A 24,070-nucleotide genomic window follows, 5' to 3' on the forward strand; every position below is an offset into this window, starting at 1 on the left:
GTTCTTATTTCATGTTTTATTGTAAAGCACTTTGTATTTTATGTATGAAATGTGTTGTGCAAATAAAATATATTATTATTATTATTGTTATTATTCTATAAAGTTCAACCTAAAGAAACACTATGCACCTTTTCACCTTACAATCATCCAGCTGGAGTTTTTGTTTGATGGTTCAACTGACTTGAAACAGGGAGAAAGGTTTTAAGTTGTTAAAGTTGTAAGTTATTTTAATCATATGTAAGTGACAGTGTCAATGGTACAATGACAATGGAGAAGAAGGTCAGGTCAGGTCAGCAACAAGAGCAATGTCATGCAGAAGATAGATCAAGAAATAAGAGAGGGAAGTTTAAAGAAAGGGAATTTGGATAAAGCAAAAATAATTTAATGTCAAAAAAAGTCAAATACAATAAGAAAAGACGAGATAAGATGAGATAAGATTAAATAACATAAAACAATGTAAGATAAAAAGGATAAGATAAGGAAAAGATGAGATATGATAAGATGAGACTTTACTGATCCCATGTCAGGGAAATTCGCAGCAGATGAGGTAGACAAGAGAATAAAAAATGGAAATAAAAACAAAAAAATGAATAAAAATACAGAATATGTACATAGACTGTGTAGTGTAAGGAAATATTGAAATTGACCTTTCAATATATGCAATATATATGCATACAAATTCACCATAGTATATTAAATAGCAGTATATTGTATATAATCCCTTAATAGTCAAATGTAGGAAGCATGAGTGAAAAAATAATAATAAAAAGGTAAACATGCAAACAGCAATAATATAAAATATAGCATGTAAACAGGATTTAATATAGAAAAATCTCACTGAAGTATAATTTAAAACGTGCATGGATGTGTGACTATATTGACTTTAATAGAAAATGTGCTTGAACGTCTAGTTTGTTGATGTAGAATCAAACTCCAATGCCCACAATGCCTTGCAGGGCCTTGCAGTGCCTTGCAGTGCTTTGCAGCACTATGGCGACAGGCAGCTGGGCGTGTTTTGCTCTATGAAACAGCTCCAAACCGGTAGTACGAGTTTTTTTGTACCCGCTGATAAATCTGGGTTTACCACATTTACCGCGTCTCAACCCTGATGGTGGACGACTGCATCTGATAAACAACACAGGTCTGTATTTTTTTAAAACAATATCCCTGCAATACATGTCGTAGTTTTTAATCTGCAGGCACAATTTCTGCATGTCTTCCTGTTTGATTCATTCTAGCAGAGGTGACCCAATAGCAGCAGAGGAGGCTCAGCTGAACGTTGCCCTCTTTTCTCTCTGCAGTGCACAGGCTGGTGTCGTGAGGAAGGACAGTGGTTCTCCCTCGGATCCCCAGTGAAGCAGCACACAGGGACTCAGTGTTTGGACTTGGGGGCTCAGACCTGGTTCCCCTGCAGATATGAACAGAGCTGTGTGGTTTCTGGTCACTGTCTACGTCTCAGTGCCGGTGATTCTCTACCTGTTCCCCTGTATTCTGGGCCACATCATATTTGCTCACTTGTGTAAGTAATGTGTGTTTCCAGTCCAGAGGGTTTTTTTCCATGTTAGAGGACCACAAGTCAATATTTGTACATTTTAATTTAAAGAAACACACAATGTATTGAATTGAGGTAAAAAGCCCATTGACCTATGTGCATAGAATCATTAACAGTTGATGTAATATTATATATATATAACACTGTTTAGTGCTTAAAGTACAGCCAGAATAATCAGTGTTAATGTGCACTGGATTTCACAAACGATAACTAAATTAATCACATGTATTTAAATAGATAACAATAGATTAGATAAAATCATAAATCATTTTCTGTGAATTATCTACCGGCTTTAACTTGTTTCTCAGCAGCATGACAACAAATAAATGCATGGTTTTTAATACATTCAATACCTAATTACCAACCAATTTATAACCTCACACAATGCAACATGATTTGATATGAAAGTATGATACGATACAATACGATGTGATATGATACAATAAGATGTGATACGATACAATACACAATACGATACATATTGCGATACTTTAGGATACACGATGCGATGTGATACTCTACTTTCGGCTTAGTGAAATAGTTCAAGTCAATAGATGATGCCCTTATCATATTATAAATTTGTTTTCTCAAAATTACATTGACATTGATCAAATTAATGCTCATTGCATTGAGTAATGCATTATTTAGACTATTCACACACATGTAGAGCAAAATCAAGTTCCTACACAATATATTGTCACAGCCCATCTACATTTTGTAATTGTAATCTTTTTTCACGTTGTAAATTAGTAACACAAAATGATCATCCCTCAGTACGACTCCACTGAAAGTGACAAGTGCTGATACCGAAGTATTGCACATGCTGCCGTGTACAATTTGAGACACTAGGATACATTACGATTATTGATTCTCAAAGTGTACAGTATGTAAAAGGATACTGACCTTGTGTGCCATTGTGTTCTGCAGTGAGGTTTCCATTCTCAGCGGATCTTGGCCGACCTGAAGACGTTGTGAACCACACACGCAACTTCTACCTCAACCCAGAGGAGGGGATCTCAGTGGGAGTATGGTGGGTCGTTGGTTGATTCCCTTTGTGTCCACTCGAGTGCGCCGGCTCCGGAAAATACCACGAACACGTGCATATTTGGTACAGGTGGCCCCTGAGTGAAGGGGACTGCAATCTACGCATTAGGCAGCACAGGACCACTTGAGAAGCTACTGTATATGTTGAAAGACAAGTGTGTTTGTTCGTGATGCTTAGTCTTTCTCTCCGCTCCCTCTCTATCCAATGCGTCTCACAGGCATACACTCCCTGCCAGCCAATGGGACGACGCCGCGGGGAAAAGCCCCGAGTGGCACCAGGAGACCCTGGGAGATGGCCGTCCTGTTATTATCTATCTCCATGGAAACGCAGGAACCAGGTGGGATGAGAGTGGCGGGGTAGAAACCCTTGAATTGATCCTAATAGAGTCTAGTGGGTATTACTCGAGCCCCTGGGTTCACCCACAGGCACAATGCACTCAAGGATTTGTAGGTTAGAGTCTGAAAGCCAGTTGTTTGTTTGTACTCATTACTCTCTAATGTGATCTGTGCAGGGCGATGAAACACAGAGTAGCACTGGTGAAGGTAACGTTTTTATGTTTTACAACTCAATTTCAGCTTTGGTGGTTTTGAAGTCAAAGCTTTAAGATTAAAATTAGATTTTTCTTTTTGCAGATCTTAAGTGAAGCCGGGTATCACATCTTATCTTTAGACTACAGAGGTAAGATTCTTGTTGTTGCTCTTTAGTTGATCTTTATTCTGTCAAATACGACAAAAGAAATCCTTATAATAATGTTTTTGGCATCCTGGAGACATTCAACCTTCTTTAATGCCTCAAAATACACACGTTGGTTTAAGAACGTGATTCTTCAGGATGGATATTGCTTGTAAATATGATTTTAAACTTAGAGCATGTTTCAAAAGTCAGCTACAAAAACAATGCATAACATAGAGGTCGAAGGCCTCATCTGTAAAACATGGTTAAATACAATGGACTTTCATACTTTCTAAGACTGTGATTGTTGTGGACAAACCAACACACACACATATATATATATATATTTACTTATATTTGTTGGAGAATAGCTTGTAAACATTATAGAACATTAAATATTTTCTAATTTGCAATAAAAACAATGCTTTGTCATCATTTGGCCCAGTGGAAGTAAAGCATCAACAATTAAAGTCCCTATATTTAGTTTTTTTTACAAGAATACAGATGTGTAATAATATAATATAGGATAATTTGATTTAGTTATAAGCAGATATAAGGACATTATTAAGGATTATTGATAAAAAAAAGTGTTTGTAAGCAGTATTACTCCTATTTCAATGATATATTATATTTCATATTTTATTTTATATATCATCTGTTTTACTATATTAATCATTTATTTTGTATGTATACTGCAGCCTCCATTTACAGGTGTGCAGAGGAGAAGTTCTTTTTTACATTGATAAACACTTAAATCCGCTTACAGCTATTTTATAGAGGAACTTAAAATCATTTTACCTGTAAAGCCAATGTGAACATAACAGATCAGAGTTTATGATGGGCTGTTATTCTAGTGTCAGTAAACTCACGGTGTTTCCTGGATGCGATCCCGGTTCTGAGGCTGTAACTTGTGTGTTCTCCAGGTTATGGAGACTCCAGTGGGGAGCCAAGTGAAGCCGGAATGACCCGTGACGCCCTCTACCTGTACCAGTGGGTAAAGACACAGAACAGAGGGAGTCTCGTCTGTATTTGGGGACACTCGCTCGGCTCCGGGTCAGTTTCAGACACCTTAACCATTAATCATGACACTAGAAGACATGACTGCAGAAACATTTGATCAGACCACTTTAAAAACATGTTTCTTTTGTTGTTGCAGTGTGGCAACTAATGCTGCGGTGAAACTACAAGAGCAAGGTGAGTTAAAGTCTTTAAAGGCCCTTCACAATCAGAATATTACGTATTATGACTGATTATCCTTCTTCTTGGGGCTTTGTTAAAGACTGTGTGTGATTGGCCTCCCTCTCCTGGTGGCTTTGCATCTACTGTTAAATACTTATTTCTTCATCACTTCTTATTATCCTGCTGTCGAGTGAGCTCATTTTCACTGGCAGCCTTTTGAAATGTCACAGCAGGAAAATAACAGGTGTGAATTAGTGAACTTTCGATGGCTGAATTCCATTGAGCTGCTTAATTTTAGGGCAATGCTGTTTCTCATGCTGCCGCCTTAAATCCCAAATAGATGCAACAAGAGTGAGGAAAAGTTGTACATTTAAGTTTATTTGATACTGTTTTAGGTTCTGCTGCTGATGCTTTGATCCTTGAGGGTCCATTCACGAGAATTGGAGACGTCGTGGTCACTCATCCGGTCGCTAAGGTGAGACCAGATGCTACATTCTACAGGAAAACATTTTAGTAAACTGACAGATTTTAACCTTTAACATCAACTGTTTGTTGTTTTCTTTAAATTGTACCATTGCTTCTTCCAGATGTACACGTTCCTTCCAGGGTTTGAGAGCTTGCTGTGGAGCATACTTGAAACTAACGACCTAGTGTTTGCAAATGATCAAAAGTAAGTGTACTCAAATACTCAAATTTCATGATAAAATGTTTATATCATAGCTTCTGTGGTGCATAATATGGATTTGTTTAACATGTTTAATATGTTTATCCTCCGTCTCTACACAGTTTAAAGGTCCTGACCAGTCCTCTTCTTATACTGCACTCAGAGGACGACAACATTGTACCTTATCACATGGGTCAGAAGGTGCAGTGTCATCTCTTTTTAGATCATCTCCCACTGGGTGGTGTTGTTGCCTCTTTGCTGAACTACTGCACATTTTCTTTCTGTCTGCAGCTGCACCAGATCTCACTCCAGACTCAGAAAGAACAAAACACGGATGTTCACGTTGAAATGGTCTCCTACAGCGCGCACCTCGGATTCTCCCACAGCAGCATCTACTTAGATCCTAATCTGTCCAAAGTGGTTAGGTGGGTTTTAAAATTGATAATTGATATATAAGTTTTTATATGTGATTTCCGTCTGTGCTGTAGGCCGTATTAATTACTTTCGCCAAGGAAGTTATGTTTTCATTCCCGTCCGTTTTATTTGAAGATTTTTTGAACAAGTAACAATGCAGATCTCGTGAATTTAAAAATGGTTTTGTTAGGTGACTGTTGGGCCTTGGTGGAGGTATTTGCTCTACTCAGTCATTATTATGTGTTTTAATGTATTATTCCATCTTATTGTGTTGCAGGGAATTTCTACAGAAGCTGATTCAGTAGTAGCGGCTCGAGGAAAGTGCGTTTTTTGTCGTTGTGTTGCTTCTGTGCATCTTTTTTTTTTGCGAAAAGTGGAAAAACCTGAAATGAAATGAAATAAAAGCACTTGAGTTGACATCACACAGAAAGTTTTTTTATTTCAACACTGGGAAGAAATACTGTTGATCACAAGTAGGTTTGTGTCCTAATCTCAAGTTATACTGATAGAGAAATAAATCCTGTAATTTTTTTTTCAGTCAGTTACATTCAGCATAAACCTGTAGGAATGACATTAGAAATTCAGTTGAGTCGGCTGTTCTGTGACTGACGTCCTACTGAACTCCTGAAGTGCAGAACCCCCCCCCCCCCCCACGTCCTGTGCACCAGGAATTTTAAATATGAGCAAGTGATTTGTAAATATTTGACCCTGCTCTTCACTGACTGCGTGTGTTGAAGGACTGTAACAGACGAGTCTCAATGCAAGTGCCTGGAATCAGGTGCTTTGAAAATGACGTGTTCAGAAAACAAAACTAGGTGCTGAGGTGATTTCTGAAACAAGCTCTAGAAAAGCTCAGCGACGTGTGACTGGAAGGCGAAAGGCACAGAAGAACAGATTGTAAACATTACAGCTGCCGTTCCGTTGGGAAGCAGCTTCACATTTTCTTCAGAGCTCTGGCCGTTTCTTCGATGGCCTCCCGCGGCTCGTTTGGCGCCGGGATCTTCAGGTCGGTCGGCTCGACGTCCCACACCTCGGTCGCGTACTCCGCGATGGTTCTGTCGCTGGAGAACTTTCCCGTGGCTGCGATGTTCCTGATCACCATCTTCGTCCACTCCTTCGGATTCTTTAAGAGAAAGATAAAACATTTAAAGTTATGGCCGCTTCTGTAATAGACAGTTTCTATCAACGAGGGGAAAAGACAAGACAACAAAAAAGGAGCTGGACAGACGAACATAAATCCAGAGAAATGTTTGCGAATACGACTTGATCCACGTCCATCTGAGGCGAATGTTACCTGATAGAGCAGGCTGACCTTCTCTTGACATTTCATATAGTCGTCAAAGTCTGCAAACACTTTGAAACTGGAGAGGGAGACAGAGGGAGAATAAATCTGTCAAATCTGACACCATGAATTCAAAAACCCTAAAAACAAATGTGCAGAAGTGGAGCATCAATCGTTTGAAGATCAAAATCTACCACGAGACAGGAGCGTTGCTCACCGGTCATATTTGAAGAGCATGTTGGTGAGCTCTTTGAAAAGCTCTGGATTTTGGGGGCAGAAGAATCCACCTGTGATCTGGTCCATCACTTGTTTCAGCTCAGGGTTCCTCTTGTAGTACGTCATCGCGTCATAGCTGACAAAGAACAAATGAAAGGTAGATTCAAAACTTACTTTATCGTCATTCAGAAAGAATCAAATTAAAGTTGGATCCAGCTCAGGAATATAATTTAAGATGCTGTTTCCTGAGTAGGTATAAAAGGAAAGTAAAAAAATATATAAATAGAAAAAGTAACAGTATAAATAGATAAGTATTACACAATTAGAATCCTGCACACAACTGAATTAAATTCCACATATTGAATAAACAGATAAATAAGATGTAAACAGACATTAGAATTATTGAAAGAATATGCAAACACTAATAAATAGATGGTGTATTGTAATGTACTGTAAACATTAAGTACATTGCACATATTTTTCTTGGTTATTAACCCTTGTAAGAAGAAGCCTTTACCCCTCTTTCTCCAGCGCAGCCACGTCCTCCACCCTCATGCCGAAGATGAACAGGTTCTCCTCTCCGGCCTCCTCGGCCATCTCTACGTTGGCTCCGTCCATGGTGCCGATGGTCAGAGCTCCGTTCAGCATGAACTTCATGTTCCCAGTTCCTGAGGCCTCGGTGCCGGCAGTGGAGATCTGCTGGGACAGATCTGTGGCAGGTATCACTGAGAAAAAAACACAGACCGCCATTAGAACTTAAGAAGAAAGTATAGGTCAATTAACTTTGGTGAATAATCCTTTTGATTTGAGGAAGATGTGTTTTCTTTCACATATTCATTGATTTTCTAAAGAAAAATATGCTGAAGGTGCTGGTGTTAAATTGAGTCTTCTGCGTCGTACCTTTCTCTGCCAGCGACACCCTGTAGTTCTCCAGGTAGATGACCTTCAGCTTGTTTCCCACCAGGGGGTCGTTGTTCACCACATTGGCCACTGAGGTGATCAGCTTGATGATCATTTTTGCCATGTGATACCCTGGAGCCGCCTGTAGAGAGCGACAGAGGATGACTTACTGTTAGAACAGTTCTACTCGACTCTTGGTCTTTTCTCGGTGATTCATTGTTTGACATGTTTGCTCTGGCAGAGCTGGTACCTTTCCACCGATGATCACTGTTCGTGGTACGAAAAGAGCTTTGGGTTTTTTTCTGATGCCTTAGAAACAAAACACAGGGAACAAACTCATTATGAGAGATGCAGTTTCAACAAAAAACTAAATACTACACCTGCACTCAGGCCTCTGAATTTAGGAGGTCAACACAACAACATGTTTACATAGACTGTAAATAAAGTTGGATTTTTTTCAAAAATGGTTTCTGTCATTTAAGGTTTGTTTTTAATTAGTTCTTTAATGCTTTAAAACTGGGGATGAAACATGATGATGGACAGCTGAGACTGACCCATGATTGGTCGAGCCCATGACCTCGATACAGAGGCTCCATCCCCCGAGGACGACTGCTCGGACTCTGGGTCCAAATATACAAGATTCGTATCGTGGGACTAAGTCGAAACGCATCGTACGTCTTAATTTACAGTTCATGGATTTTCATGATGATACTTATAAAACAGTTTCCTAATGGAGGTCTGGGAGATCATCATTAGCAACACACCCACTTATCCTTTGCAGGTGAAGGAGGATCTGCAGCCTGTATCTCAGACAATTCAGTAAACTGCAGATAAAACTGCTCTCAAGTTTTTCCCAGCCTGATGACTTCATGGAAAATTCCTACACTGGATTGACGTTGCAGATGCAGGTGATTCTCAGCGTTTGTTTGATTCTCAGACGGGTGGGGCCTCTTCCACATCCGGACATGTCAGACTGTGTCATGTCACTACTCACTTCATCAGAATCAGACCCATGACGAGTTCACTTACGGTTGTACATGGCGATGATGTGCAGGCAGTTGAGGAGCTGCCGCTTGTACTCGTGGATTCTCTTCACGTGGACGTCGAACATGGAGGACGGGTTTATTTTCACCCTGTACTCTTTCTCCAGGTACTGAGCGAATTTCGCCTTGTTGTCCTGTGAGAAAATCAGAAAGGCATGAGGAAGGGGGTCATAGATGACTGAAGTTGCTGAATCAGAGGTGGCAGCCTGTCCGGACAGGTGCACGAGTGTGAAGCAGTAAAATGTGATCATGCAAACAACAATTTAAACACACTTCAATGTCTCTGCCTGCTCTGACATGCAGAGGAAATAAACACGTCAGAGTGTTTGACAACTCGCTGGTTTTATGGTGCAACAGGAAATTTAGAACAAACTGTCCATGTATGGCAACATAAACCAGTCGGTTGTGTATTATGAGTTCTGGGACAAATAATATCCTATGGGAGGCTTAATCTTAGCAAATTATCAGTTCAGGTAAACTATGTCATGTCAGATAAAATCTCTAAATTCTCTAAGCTGCCTGTGTAGAGAACAAATACATCAATTCTGGAACAACAGAGATAGTTGCAGGAATTTGGACAAGTTGTGACATCCTCTGTTCTCAGGAGGAAAGAACACAGGAACCTCAGTGAGTCAGGAGTGAGGACAGAAGTGCATCTAACAGAATCATAGGAGGGTTTGACTCATTCTGCAGAAAATGTTGAGTTTATATATTAGTATATAATATATATATATATGCAAAAACACACTTGAATGTATTGGAATGAAAGTTAAGTAGGAATATTAACCCCCACGACAAGTGCTTCAAAACTGAACTTAAGTACGATACTCGAGTAAATGTACTTGATTATTCCCCCCCCCCCCCCCTTAGTCTGGACTCGTACCTGTTTCACTTTGGAGACGTCGCGGATGAAGGCAGCGTCGTCGACAAAGTCCTTGAGCCTCTGCAGCTGACTGAGGTCCTTGACATAATCCTCCCCGACGACCTGAAACAGACAGCGTGCAAAACAAACTGACTGACTGCACTCATATATATTTTAAACCACAGGCTGGTAGAGATTTAGGAGACGAGGCTCTGCCAAGAATCGACCAAGCGACAGCTGGGGGAATATATCGCCGAGGACTCTGGGTCTTAACCACCAAACTGTCTCTTGGCACTTGATCATTTATCAGTTGCTGTGGCAGTTTGAACAAACCTCAGCGATGAGCTCGGCCAGTCCGGGGTTGCAGAGCAGCAGCCAGCGTCTGGGAGTGATGCCGTTGGTTTTGTTTTGAAACTTGCCGGGCTCCATTTCATGGAAATCACGAAACCTGCAGAAAATGAGAAATGTTCGCGATTTAGAAGTTGTTGAGCAAAGAAAAAAAGTTGGTGTAACAGGAACAAAACGATAGAAACACTGATATTGTTCATACAGGATCTGGATCAAGTGGTTCAATGAGAACAGGATGTGTTATAAAGCTGCAGAAAACGTACACTTCAGTCTTGATGATGTTGGAGTGAATCTCAGCGACTCCGTTGACAGCGTGTGAGCCCACGATGCACAGGTGAGCCATGTTCACCCTCTTGCAGCCGTCTTCCTCAATCAGAGACATCTTCCTCAGTTTTTCCACGTCTTTAGGATACAGAGTTGCGATTCTCTGCAGACGCAAAGAAAAAGACACAACTTCAGGCGATTCATACATAATTGACGAGGTTAGTCGACAGCAGGCCTTGGTATCTTCTTTTTCTGATTGCAAACATTAAGACTCTTTTCATCAGTTTGTGATTACATCTAGTTTCACGGTTACAAAGAAAACATTTGAAATTGAAGAAATGGAGGCTGACAGCTGGATGAATGTTAATGGAAAAGGTCATATCAGCTTTATGTGGTGTCAGGATCCATCTTCCTCCTCGAGTTTTAAAATAAAAACACATTTCACTACAACTACAAATACGTCTTTCTGTCTATGAGGGTGGTACGTACGTCGAGGTGGGCCTGGTTGATCTGGTAGATGATCTGCAGGTGTCTGGGCAGCAGCGTCTCCAGCAGCTGGACGGGCCATCGCTCCAGAGCCTCGGGGAGGACCGTGTGGTTGGTGTAGGCGAAGGTGCGTCTGGTCAGATCCCAGGCCTGCAGAGCCGGGGACGGAGTCAAAAATCTTAATCCTTAACTTGCTTGACATGTATATGATTTCTTGATTTATAGCAGGAAATATAAATAAACATTTTAATGTGCAGAATCTGACTCGGACCCACCGTGTCCCAGTCAATCTTCTCAATGTCCACAAAGATTCTCATCAGCTCGGGGATGGCCATGGCTGGATGAGTGTCATTCAGCTGGACGGCGACCTGGAGACATATATAAAAGTACAAACGTTAAAGGTCAAAACAGTTAAGTCTATTAAATATCATGAACATTGTGTTGATTCTTCTATGATGACCACAGTGAAATTATTAGTATTATTAAAGATCCAGCTGTGAAACACTGACAGGATAAACTTGAGAGTGCAAATGTTTAATATAAATCATTGTATTATATCCTCAGGGCTTCTCTCTAAGCAGGGATTTCTCTCCACGTTACGTCTGCTGGTGCTTTAACAGGCAAATAATCCATTTTTACAAAGCAGTGCAAACATTGCAGGATCTTTATGGTGATTATCTCTTCAGCTCTTCTCTCAGATCTCGGCTCTGCTTCACTTATCTCTTGACTGCAAACATTACAAGTCGGAGGCTTCGCTACTCGGGAAGAAGAAAACTGTAACGATTGTGTTGAAAGTTAAGAAATGAAGTAGGAGGACTCACTTCCACTGAAGCAGACACCTCTTCAAGGGAAACTTACTTTTTCTGGGAAGCTGCTGAAGGACGTGCGAGCAGGTGTTCCTTTCTTCGTGGTCTTGAAGCGGCGGATGATGTCTTGGAGCGTCGCGGCCACGACAAAATATTCCTGCTTCAGACGAAGTTCTTTTCCTTCAAAGAACTGAAACAAACAGATGAGGCCCCAGAGATGTTAAAGACTTTGATCTTAGTACAATAGGAGTTTGACGTTGTGTCCAAAACCACAGAAAAACAAACGTTGGACTTACATTGTCGTTGGGGTAAAGCACACGGGAGATGTTCTCTGCCAGATTTCTGTCCAGCACAGCCTCGATGTAATCTCCAACATTGACTAAAGACAATTCAATGCATTTTAGTTACACTCATAACACAGCATTTACATATTATACATGACAGTACTCGCGATTTAAAGTCAAATCTAAACTCTGCGGGAGAAATTACTGCATTTGAGTTGTTTGGCAACAGGTAACTTGTGGCTTGTTGCAAGTTGCAGCAGTTGTTGCTGCGGTTTCCATCTTTCTTGCAAAGTTTCTGTTGAAATCTGTTTTGCAAGAAAAGTTTAGTTTTTTTTAAAACATGAAATTGTCGTCAGGACTCACAGTCTCTCAGGTTGAAGTCATTGGGGGCGCGAGCGGACCAAAGCCTCATGGTGTTCACCGTGTTGTTCATGTAGCCGGGGATGGGCGTGTCGTACGGCATCGCCAAGACCACCTGCACGGACAAAAGTAGAAAACGTCTGAGTCAGCTGCACAGTGAAGGTGGATATCGTAGGAAGACTGAGATTAAAAATGGATGTACCTCCAATGAGGTTATATTTTCCCCTCTGACCTTTTGTCTGTTGGATGGTTTATTTGTAAACAGGATGGATGCATCCAAATCAGGGGGCAGATTTGTTTCCACTTTCTTTCACATTCAGATTGGGCATTTTTCATAATTTCCACAAATTTCCCAGGGAATAATCCATAGATCTTGATGAATAAAATCATTGCACTATGGTGCAGCTTGATTTTAAGTAGACTGTTAGGCCTTGTATGTACTGTACTGAGTGCCATTCGAGTTTTAAAGTGAGAGTCAGGATCATGTGGTTTCAAATTCTCAGTTTTACCTGATCAACAGTTCAGCATCATTACCTGACTGTCGACCCACTTGGGGCCATCTTTCGTCTCCTCCACTCGTCCATAGAAGTGAACCGGCAGCATGTACTCAGGACGCGCCTTCTCCCAGGGGTTTCCATATCTCAGCCAATCATCAGCCTCCTCCACCTACGTTAAAATCAGTCGGGGGCAAAGACTAAAAGCTTTAATGTGACCCTGATGGTAATGTTGAGGCAGAAAAGGTTGAGCAACACTGATCCTGGTCCGTGTTCAGAGGTGCATGTTTACACTGAGGGTCTGAACTGCAAATAAGCAGCAGAAATCAAAAGGGCAAAAGCCTTTAGTTTTGGAATCCGCTTATCGCAGGACTGTTTATTTAGTTTTTCTTTTTAAAAAACCGACCTCCGTCAGATTCTAACAGGAGCTCGCACCACTTCAGGGGCACTTAAGAGACCTGAGGGAAGTCACAGTTAATGATTAGCCTGTGATGTAGTCTGACCCAATTCATGTCCACACTCTACTCTGACTCACAACAGCAAGAACACAGGTCAAGAGGAGAATCATGGATTTCAAAGTAAAAGATAAGAACAGATTTATGAAGTCTAAAGAGAAACATTGACATTTGCCTGGAGTCTGAATCCTCAATCTTTATCTTACCATTTCCCGGGGAAATAAAGTTAGAAGATTGTATTTGGAAAGTTAAAGACAGCTGATGGAATTTTCTAGAAATTGAACTGAGTAGAAAACAAGCGTACCTGCCAGCCGTCTCTTATCTTCTGGTTAAAGATTCCATATTCGTATCGAATGCCGTAACCGTAGGCGGCAAGACCCAAGGTGGCCATGGAGTCCAAGAAACACGCTGTAGTGCAGGACAGACATTCACAATCAGACATAAAATCTAAATTTAAACTTCATAGTGTTGAATTGATAAACTAAGAGTCAGTTAATGGAGATGGAAGTTCAGTGTTGCAACATGTCTGTGGTGGCCAGTTGCTTCACATGTTCAGTGAGCTCACAGAGGTATTTGGAGGTAACTGCTAAAATAATAATGGGGTATGGTTGTAATGGACATCGAAATGTTTTCTATCTTCTCTTGCAACTTCCTCTTCCTCTTCCTCTCCATTTCCACAGCCTTTTACCTGCCAGTCTGCCCAGACCTCCGTTCCCGAGACCGGCGTCCTCCTCCATCTCCTCCAGCTCCTCCATGTCCAGGCCGAGCTGCAGCAGAGACGGCAACATAGAATCCCACAGTCCACATTTTTCATGAAAAAGTCAAAGGTGTATCAGAAACACCTCAATGATCATTGTATTTCAACACGTAGAGGAAGTGTTAGAGGTTGTTGAAGCCTCTGTTTCATGTGAGTTTCAGTCTGACCTGGTAGATTGCTTCATCGCAGGCGTTCTGCAGCCCCAGGTTGATCATGGTGTTTTGCAGCGTCCTGCCCATGTAGAACTCCAGAGACAGATAATACACCCTCTGCACGGAAAGAAACAAAAGACAGACTGAAGAAAACACATATTTCTATACTTTATACAGCTTTAATACATTTATCTGCTTCGGTTGATTATGTCACGAGGGGCTGAAATGTGCAGCGAGCACACAAAACTGGAACAAGCTAACGTTTTCCTGCACAAAATAGCTGCGTACACATGATGCAATGACCCACGAACACTGGGCTGTTTGGAAAGTCTTATGCAACGGGAAAAAAAACATTGCACACAACCTACTTCCCATTAAAAAGGTAAATGTGACACAGTAGAACACTTGATGGATAGAAGAAGCCTGTCTGCATAGAGTGAATAGAGAGATAGAGCTGAGCAATACGAATATGACTAATTATCATCAATAACAACACAACAAAAGTTCAATATATTTGGATATGATACTTGTGACTAGTGATGAGGAATAAAACCTCAGATTTGTAAAGTGCTGTCTGCTCAGAAAGAGGAATTTAAAACCACAACTTCCACTAAACCTTCAGAAATTAGTATTTAAACTTAAAATAAATCAAAATGTGACAGTTATCGTGATAATTATCGACATCTGCTGGTATAATGTTCCATATATTTACACTTGTAAGGGTAAATACATGGCACATTTTGAAGTGTGACAACCTGTGGAACGTGTTTTTCCAGCACAGTTGTTTAGTTCAGACACTGAGTTTTGTTTGTATTTTACCTTTGGATCTGCCTCATAATAAAACTGCTGCGTCCGGATCCATCTCCCCACCAGGTGGTCTCTCACAGTGTGGGCCAGGGCAAAGTAGTAGTCCCTGGGGTTGGCTATGTTCCTGTCTTTGACCAGGGTGAAGTGCAGGTGTCGGTTGAAGCCCTTCTTCAGCTCGGCCACGTTCTCCACCCCCACGATGCCCCTGATGCTGATCTGCTTGCGCTTCTCCTGGTCGGTGAGAGGTGTCGCCATGCTGGGGAGGCAGGTTGGGGTACTCCCTGGTCGAGCTGGAGGTGACTGCCCTGTACTGGAGGTGAAGTTCAACGGGAACACGGAGGTGCCTTGTCCCGCAGCAGTCTCCGCCCTGTGCTGCCTGTCATTGGTGAGGACCGGGGGAGGGTGTTTCCCTGCCAGGCCTCTGCTGAGCTGCAGGAAGTCAACACAGACACCAGTGTGTGGAAGCTGGTACATTTGTGTGAAACTCACATGCAAACTGAAGACACAGTGTTACAGAGTGTTTACAGACTGAGAGGTGGATTGAGCTGCATCCAGTGAATCATCCCCACCTGGTGGCAGCAGCCTCACACTGGAGGGGGGGGGTCTGCAGGTTGGTGATGGAGGAGGAAGGAATGAATCAGCAAAACAGAGAGAGAGAGAGAGAGAGACTCCATGTTTCCCAAATCCAGCCCAAATCTGTTTGTGTCGTTTACTATACTCCATCTTTTACTGGTGATGTCCTATATCGTCAGTATGTGATTTCTCTGCCATCCCTCTATCCCTTATGAGAGAGAGAGATGGAGAATGTGTGTGTGCAGGTTATCATTTCATTCAGAGAGGCCCAGATGGAGACATCTTCACCCAAAACATTGTGATGTCCAACTAGTGCTGTGGTCAGTTTTCACAGTGAACTACTGGGATTATAAATAAGTATAATAATATAGAGAGTGTCCAGACGACCTATATACACACAGACTCAAGGCTGGAATGATCCACTAAGATGCCTCTACTAAATACAGATTTTGGATAATAAAAAAAAAAACATTATGTCTTTATTATATTAGTTATGATCGAGAGAGATGACCGGAAATGTTACGAGAGAGATGTTTCAAAAGAAAAGTCGCCTAGATCATCTGTGTCTTGACACATACTCATCAGATATTATATTTGTCAACGATCACTAAGCAGAGCACTGTGACGCTTGATGTTTTTATGTTGATTAGTGTATATTTATTTATTGCAATTTGCTGTTGCAGAAATAAAATGTTAAAGCATTCAAGGACAAATCTGATAAATAGTCCAGGCAACATTAGACCTTGTTGACACCTATTTATTGAATATTCACACATACAGAAAACACAGAGCCGCATATTATACTTCAAATCATAATAATAGCAGTAATATGGTCATGATAGACATATAATTATAACAATCATAGTAATCATAGGGTGTTAAAATAAAAGCAGTAACAATGTTCATTTTATACTCGTAAAATTCTCCATAGACATATTTCAGTTTCACTGTAACTAATAATATTAAGTGATGACATTCCACCTCAGATCAGACAGGGCAAAAAGAAATAACTTTGGAGTTAAATGAGGTTATAATGCAAGTTACACACACACTCGTTCACACTCCGTCACACACACACACACACACGTATGTACATTTGGAGATATAACACCCAGTGTCGCCCAGCGACTGTGTGTAGGTTTACAGTAATTCATAAAAGTTTGACGAGGCTGTATGAGACTTTAAATCTTCCCCGGGTCTGTTTTAATATCACTAAAGTGTGTTTGGCTGGTTTAGAAATGATAACTGTTACAATCACACACTTTTTTAAATGCCAGCACCCTCATGTGTTCAGTGCAGAAACACACACATCTGTCATTTTTCAATTAAAGAAGTTCACAGTTTCACAGAGAGATTGCGTTAAAAATATTTACCTTATGTTAAAAATGAACAAAGTGTGTGTATCATCTCATACTGGACATGTGGACCTTAAATAAACTTTTGCTTGATTATGTCATGTTTGTTTATTTGTCCTGGATTCTGCGGTTGTGTAATATTGTGATAATGGCTGCACTCGTCTGCATGACTGCTGATCGGGCTCTTTTTGCTGTGTGCGTTTTATAATTATGGTCGGACAAAAGGCTTACCTTGAAAAAAACTTCCAATTAAATGTTGCATAAGTGGAAGCTTGAATTCAGCCTTGCACCAAAGGCTGTGCAACTTGCTGAAAGCTGCAGTGGCTCAGTTTAGTTCTTCGTTGTATAAGCACACATGCAAATATCACAGGTTTACAGTGTGCAGCCATTTTAGCAGCTTTGTGGTGCAATCCGTGTGAATCAGCAGAAGAGAAAAAAGAGGAATTTAAAAAGGGAAACCAAACACACCTTGACCTATACCTGACTGTAATGACCCCGTTGATACAGTGGTTTATACACATCCATAGCAAACATGTTGAAATTTGCCCTTTTATGATAGAAAAAATGTGCAGCAGCATTTGAAGTCAGGCATCACAGATGTTAGGGTTGACTCTGCTGAAGTAATGAATCTAGTTTGTAGCAAAGTTTCCTAAATTATTTGGGTATTGAAGAAGGGGAAAGGCACAGTCATGAAGCTCTAACACATGATAGCACCTTCTGTAAATGCTAGACATGTACTGTAGGTTCCAGGGCTACGATGCTAGAGGAAACTTTTTTTATGGGCAACAGTTCCCTCAGACTGACTCCTGAACATTTTAACTTAAAGGTTCAGTGTGTAGAATTTAGTGACATCTAGTGGTGAAGTTGCATGTTGCAGCTGAACACCCCTCACCTCACCTCACCTCACCCTCCCCTTCCAAACATGGAAGAGAACCTGTGGTAGCCTTCAGTTGTCATAAAAACTCAAAAGGTGTTAAGGGACTAATGTAAAAAAACATGGCGGCCTCTGTAGAGAGGACTCGCTCCAGATGTAAATATAAAGTACTTCAATATAAAGTGCCCATTCCAGGGTAAAGAAAACAACAATTCATACAATTTAGATGAAACACACTAGTGAAAACATCACAAGTACTATTTCATATTCAATTTGTGTCAATAGATCCCTTTCACCTAAATCTTACACACTGGACCTTTACTTATTTTAGCCATGCTAATGCTAGCTGTGTGGCAATAACGGTGGCAGCAGTGATGAGGCTGCTCCACCACTTTGGTCAAGTCTCATCTTTAGAACGACTGGATGCGTTACTAAGAAATTTTGGATGATCCATCAGCTAAAAACTAAAAACTTTGGAATCCTCAGATTTTTAGTCTAGCGCCATCATGGGTTTAAGAGTTTGGTTTTTAGTAACATGTCTTGACAACGACTAAATTGACTTCTCCTCGACCCTTGACTGTTCCTATGGCGCCACCACCAGGTCAGAGCTAACAAGTCCTTGTTAGACCACAATATTTATGTGATTCACTAAAACGTTATACAGACATTCATGGCAAATTAATCCTCATGACTTTGGTGATCCTCTGAGTTTCCCTCTAGCGCCACCATGAGGTTTACATTTGTGTTTTGGAGTAAAATATTCTAAAAACTATTCGATGAAATTTGGCAACATATATTCACATCCTCCTACATCCTAAGGATTAATTGTACAAACTTGTATGATCCTATGTATCAGCACAACAGAATGTCAATGTGAGGGTGAATGTTGCTATGCTAGCATTAGCATTTAGCTTAAAGTACCACTTTGCCCCAGTACACACCCTCACTGAGCTGCTAGCATGGTGAGCTAGGAACACAGTAAACATTATAATGAACCTGCTTTTTATGTTAGCATTAGCATTTAGCTTAAAGTAAGTATTTGGCTGTGCCTGAGTACAGCCTCACTGAGCTGCTAGCATGGTTGAGCCAAGATGGTGAACATAGTAAACATTATAATGGAACCTGCTATTTATTTGCAGATTGGCAGTATGAGCATGTTACCATGTTAGCATTAGCATTTAGCGTACAGTAGGCCTACCGCTGGGCCTGGGATCAGCCCCACTGAGAAGCTAGCATGGTGAGCTAGGATGGTGAACATGGTAAACAATATAATGTACCTGCCGTTTATGTTAGCATTAGCATTTAGCTTAAAGTAGGCCTAGCGCTGTGCCTGGGTTCAGCCCCACTGAGCTGCTAGCATGGCTTCATAGCAAGAAATTCCTGCTTGTCTCACATTGTTGCCAGTTGAGGAGACTTTTGCCCAAAGAGTGATCACACACAAAAAAATCCCCCCCGCGTCGTCACTTGTTGCTTTTGTAGGACACAAACCGGTTCCCATGGAAACCTCTTCATTATCAGAACAACCTTACAAACTACGTTTTTTTTAAAGCGACAAAAAGATTCTCTCTGTAGTAACTCCACATCAAATAAAGGAACAATCGGGAATTCCCATCGAAAAACATCAATAACTTATTGAGCTGTACACCTCTTTGCAATATATCATTTCAATATCAATATTATAAAACTAGCAGGATTCAGTCACCCACAGTAAAAAAAAGAACGAAACGAGCTGCTGTAGCACCTTATTCAAACAGCGTCATCATCTTTATCACCTCAGCGAACACAATGTCCTGCTTCCATGAGACATCAAACCAAAAAAATCCCTCCCGGACGAAGGCCTCGCTTCCAGAATCCTTTTACACACCAATGTTTTTTATGTTTTTCTTTACAGACGATACAGATTCACACGAGCTAAGCCACTAAAGAAAAAGCGTCTCATTTACACGGACGAGGGTACGACGGTGACGCGGCTGAGAGTCGGGCTATTGCTCTCGTCCAGGTATCAAATGGCTGCAGCATCGATGTCTCCACCCGCCCACACGCCATCACACACATTCACACCGACACGCAGAGGAGACGACCCATCATGCTCGCTCTGGTGTGGTCGTTTGGTGAAGATGACCGATGGCGGGAGATGCTGTGTCTGTACGTGTGTGCTTTTGAAAAGGGGGTGAGGAACAAATGTACTGAACTAAAAGTTATTGGTACGACATCATAAACAACCTCCTCCCTTTAAAGGGGATGCTCAACAATTTAGGAAACGTTCACTTGCACCACTGTAAAAAAAAACGTGAAGCTGCAGCAGGCAGGGGCTTAGTTTAGCTTAGCATGAATTTGGGAATTTGAAAATATATACGGTGGCCGAGAGAGCTCAACGCACTGCAAATTTGTTTTCCTAACTTGCACGTGTATTTTTCTATTTGCATGTGTTTTCTGAATTTGAGCTCTCTTGGCCACCGTAGAAATGGCTAGCTCTGTCCAAAGGTATCTGTCCTTACCTGCACCTGCAACACATAACGCTTTAATAAGTGACCTTGAGCGGTAGAGGTATTTCTGAACTTTGGACATACAGTCTAGCTATTTCCAATCTTTGTGCTAAGCTAATCTTAACTGGCCTGCTCGCTGCAGGTATATATTTATCGTAGAGACGTGAAAGTGGTATAAACGTTCTCATCTAACTCTCAAAGCAAATTAGCATTTTTCACCCCAAATTTCTCCTTTAACCACATTTTATAATAAATGTACACAAATTATAACAATTCGGATCCATCAGTTTGATTATTTTTCAACAGGATTTCACCTTCTTCATCCATCTGTATCATATTAAAATATAACGTACAGGCGGCACAGCACCATCCGTTGTGACAGTATTCTGCGGATGGTCCGTGTGTCCAAGGTTCAGGCATGATAAAGGCATGGCTCAGTGCTGGATGGGGCCTGTTACAGAGAGTCACGGGTCAGTCGGTCAGAGGGACGAGAGGAGGAGGAGGAGGAGGAGGAAGAGGAGGGTGGAATTATAGTTATTGACTGGCGGAGGGACCCCTGGGTAAACATGGGGAGGGTGGTGGTACGCCTTTAGCACACGGAGCCATTCGGATCCACCTCCCCGGGGGTGTAGAAATCAGGGATGGGTAGACCAGTGTGCAGCGTGACCTGCGGGAAAAAACACATTTACATACAAATATATGGGTTAATGAATCATGGTTAAAAATGTTTAATGTATTTCTCTGCCTGCAGGTGGAGCTGTGGAGCTGTGGAGCTGTTTCCTCGGTGAGTGTTTTTGTCTCGGGGGCAGTTTGCTTTCATCACCCAGAAACGGTGCTTAATATGGGAAAAGTGCCCGAGAGCAATATGAAATTCAAAGCTGCTAACTGTTGTTAGGTCTTTGAAGCTTCCTCTTTCAAGGTTTAATCCTCCGAGCCCATATTTGTAAAACTTGCAAAAGCATTTCTAATGCATAATTACTGTACTTATGCTACTTTATTGATCTATAAGTAAAAGGCACTGTTTTTGCTTGCGGCATCAATCAGGGCTCAGAGAGTGTTTTGTACAAGGAGCCAGGGTTCGCTATAAAAGTGCTCCAGGGTTTTTTTTCATGTTGATCAGTTATGATAAATTAACCCAGACAGTTATTAGATATGGTTTGTGTGAGAATGTAAAATATAGAAAATACTCTATTGCAAATAGTTTTTCTAAATAATGCAGCAACGTTCTATTAAACTGACGTAGTTTATGTGGTCACATTTTTTACATCTAACGTTTTAGATTCTGCACAATACAGTAATCTCTCAAAGAAGTTCAGTTTTCTCATAGTTGGGAGAAATACTCAGCCTTTGCAAAGATATGTGTGATATCCTTCAGAAATAAACTGGGGCATTTATCAGGCTGAACATGTCTAACAAAAGATGCTAATGAGTGGAATTATGGGATAGATGCTCCACTGCTGCTGCTGCTGCTTTGATTAACACTCTTTTTCAAAATCCGTTGCCTGAAACTTTGTGGAAATGTAGAACTTCATCATTATTCCTTTAGCTTTACAATAGTGTAAGTTTGAATATAACCGGGTCATTTCAATCATTGTATACATTTATCATAATTTTTGAAAATGTACAATATATTTTGTGGGTCAGAAAATGGTCTCATCAGCAGAATGTCACGTTTTTTACTCAACTTCAACCTCTTGAAAAGTCCTGGCCTGTCAATAGATCACTTATTACACCCACAATGTTCGGTCGGTCCAGCACTTAGGTCAAGTCTTATCTTAAGAACGACTGGATGCGTTGCTAAGAATTTCTAACAAGGGGTTAAATTGTCAACAGAGAAAGAATCTTCCCGTATTTTCTTTGCTCTGTACAGTGCGTCACATCATTCTGTACCTGGACATTTCGGTTGAGGCTGATTGCCGGGTAATAGACGCCCTCCAACCCTTCGAACGCCACAGGACCCTGCTGCTCGTCGTTGATGAGGAAGATGAGGATCCTGCGTGAGAAGTCCAGCAGCATTCCTATTGTAGCTCCTTTACTGATGCCGCCATCCGTCCTGCACCGTCACACAGAAAGTACAGATACTCACATTAAAGAAGAGATATTCTCAGTAGCACCCTGTGGAGTATGTGTAGAAGTCCTCCCACCCCGCAGCTGCACCGTGTTAGTTTTTGAAATATTGGAATATGAAATATTTTACTTTTTACTCCACTACAACTGGAATTTCTGTTTAGATTAAAGATAAAGATCTTATATAAAAAAAATACATGATAATATTGTGTTTTAGTAATGTCACCTCTTACAAATAACTAAATCTACATCAGTAAATTACTATGTTCACACACCTCACTTTGTTTTTACCTGTTGGTGTGTGAATTGTTGTGCATGAACCAGGAGCGGTTGTTGTCCACGTACATGGCCCAGGCCTTGTCGTCCTTCCCCAGCATTACATCCTTCAAGACGTCGCCCCGAGCGATCCCGAAGGCCGGGTCGGGGTGGTTGTCGTAGCGATCGATGGTCATCTCCCAGTAATGCACGCCGCGGGAGAAAGCGGAGTTGCCCATGACCACTCTGTCGTCGTAGCTGTTGCACGACACCGTCAGGTTGTCGTTGGAGAAGACGATGTCCGGGTGAGCGGAGGCTGGGTCAAAGGTGAACCAAGCAACTGTGCACAAGAACAGTTACACACACACACACACACTGTGGTTTAGCATCAATAAAATGTCAAACACAGGAACCACAATCATGTTGAATGGACTCTACAATGGTTGCATGGATCTAGAAGTTGGAGGTCGGATGAGGTGAAGTTACACTGTAAAAGCATCTAAATGAAAGGAATAACTAGATGAGAGAAGAAGAGATTTACTACCACTATAATGATTATTGTCCTTGGCATCATATAATATAACTTAAGATATAACTTAAGATATAACTTAACATATAACTTAACATATAACTTAACATATAACTTAATCCAATTATCTTAATCTTAATGATAATCACACCTGTGTCAGACAGCCTGAAAAGAACTGTTGGCATTTGTTTTAACCTGCTTGGAACAGGGTGGGTGGTGTTTATGAAAACCAAATAGATTGTTAATCAGAAAAATAAACTAAATTAACTTTCCTGTTTTTTCATTCTTAATAATTTCACATTTTGTCCTTTACCTTAAAGGGCTACCTCACTCAAAACACAAAGAAATGAGTGTGAATCACCTGGATCATCAACAAAGTGATTTTTGTCACTCATAGTAACAAACCAGCAGGGAAACATCTCTTGCCAGTGCAGTTCCTGCTCAGTGTTCTAACTTCCTCTCAGACTTCACTCAGCGCTCTCATGGGAGACACTTTCGACTGCAGCAGGAAGCTGTTTCCACAGAGAAGAGCCCTGATAGACGCACTGTTCAGTAAATGCCCACCAGCAAATGTCAAATGGAACATTTCTCAGCTAAAGAAACATATTTCCTGGAAAAGTTGGTGTAGACTAAAATAAGAGGTAACATGAGGACAAATATTGGACTTTAAGAGTTACCAGGTAGCCAGAAACATGACACCTACAGGGGTTAGATGGTAAATATGCTTTATGGTAATTGATGTGAACTGTGTTTAACTTTTCTATGATCCGTTGCAGAACATAAAACTCCAAGCAGGTTAAATCAAAGGCTAACGATACATTTTGCAAACTGTCTGACCTTAGGTTAAAAAAAAACTATATCACCACAGCTCTTAACTCTTAAATTCTAT

At 41.0% G+C, this 24,070-nt stretch overlaps 3 protein-coding genes across 8 annotated transcripts in view; 1 reads left to right on the plus strand and 2 right to left on the minus strand.

The window, feature by feature from the left end:
- Window positions 1-994: 994 nt before the first annotated feature.
- LOC117755804 (lysophosphatidylserine lipase ABHD12-like) lies at window positions 995-5,943 on the plus strand. Of its 3 annotated transcripts, none has more exons than XM_034575901.1 (13): window positions 995-1,141; window positions 1,302-1,519; window positions 2,480-2,582; window positions 2,815-2,934; window positions 3,109-3,139; window positions 3,230-3,275; window positions 4,193-4,322; window positions 4,426-4,463; window positions 4,844-4,923; window positions 5,036-5,118; window positions 5,235-5,313; window positions 5,404-5,537; window positions 5,804-5,943. In XM_034575901.1, exons 2-13 carry the CDS (start codon window positions 1,417-1,419, stop codon window positions 5,829-5,831), a joined length of 975 nt encoding a protein of 324 aa, XP_034431792.1. In that variant the 5' UTR covers window positions 995-1,141; window positions 1,302-1,416; the 3' UTR covers window positions 5,832-5,943. The 3 variants fall into 3 exon arrangements, with proteins under 3 accessions (XP_034431792.1, XP_034431790.1, XP_034431791.1); XM_034575899.1 differs by having other exon boundaries at window positions 1,007-1,141; window positions 1,242-1,519; XM_034575900.1 differs by having other exon boundaries at window positions 1,011-1,141; window positions 1,239-1,519.
- A 130-nt stretch (window positions 5,944-6,073) lies between these two features.
- pygl (phosphorylase, glycogen, liver) lies at window positions 6,074-15,472 on the minus strand. The gene is made up of 20 exons (XM_034575898.1): window positions 15,055-15,472; window positions 14,251-14,352; window positions 14,015-14,093; window positions 13,631-13,734; window positions 12,912-13,043; window positions 12,381-12,492; window positions 12,030-12,112; window positions 11,786-11,923; window positions 11,203-11,295; window positions 10,931-11,077; window positions 10,441-10,604; window positions 10,163-10,277; window positions 9,851-9,952; window positions 8,954-9,101; window positions 8,175-8,233; window positions 7,925-8,066; window positions 7,542-7,749; window positions 7,026-7,160; window positions 6,821-6,887; window positions 6,074-6,649 (listed from the first exon to the last, which is right to left on the minus strand). The coding sequence occupies exons 1-20, from the start codon at window positions 15,295-15,297 to the stop codon at window positions 6,461-6,463; spliced, it is 2,562 nt and encodes an 853-aa protein (XP_034431789.1). The 5' UTR covers window positions 15,298-15,472; the 3' UTR covers window positions 6,074-6,460.
- Window positions 15,473-16,356: 884 nt separating this feature from the next.
- Window positions 16,357-24,070, minus strand: part of trim9 (tripartite motif containing 9) — a 37,517-nt gene continuing 29,803 nt past the window's right edge. For 2 of the 4 annotated variants that reach the window (XM_034575695.1, XM_034575694.1), the window contains 3 exons: window positions 22,743-22,992; window positions 22,221-22,383; window positions 16,357-20,997 (listed from right to left, as the gene is read on the minus strand). In XM_034575695.1, the coding sequence (XP_034431586.1) occupies window positions 20,920-20,997; window positions 22,221-22,383; window positions 22,743-22,992 (491 nt within the window). In that variant the 3' untranslated portion in view covers window positions 16,357-20,919. Of the gene's footprint in view, window positions 20,998-22,220; window positions 22,384-22,688; window positions 22,993-24,070 lie in introns of all 4 variants that reach the window. The other 2 variants (XM_034575693.1, XM_034575692.1) reach the window with 1 other exon arrangement.

This window comes from Hippoglossus hippoglossus, chromosome 22, assembly GCF_009819705.1.
Source record: "Hippoglossus hippoglossus isolate fHipHip1 chromosome 22, fHipHip1.pri, whole genome shotgun sequence".
Classification (NCBI taxonomy): Eukaryota; Metazoa; Chordata; class Actinopteri; order Pleuronectiformes; family Pleuronectidae; genus Hippoglossus; species Hippoglossus hippoglossus.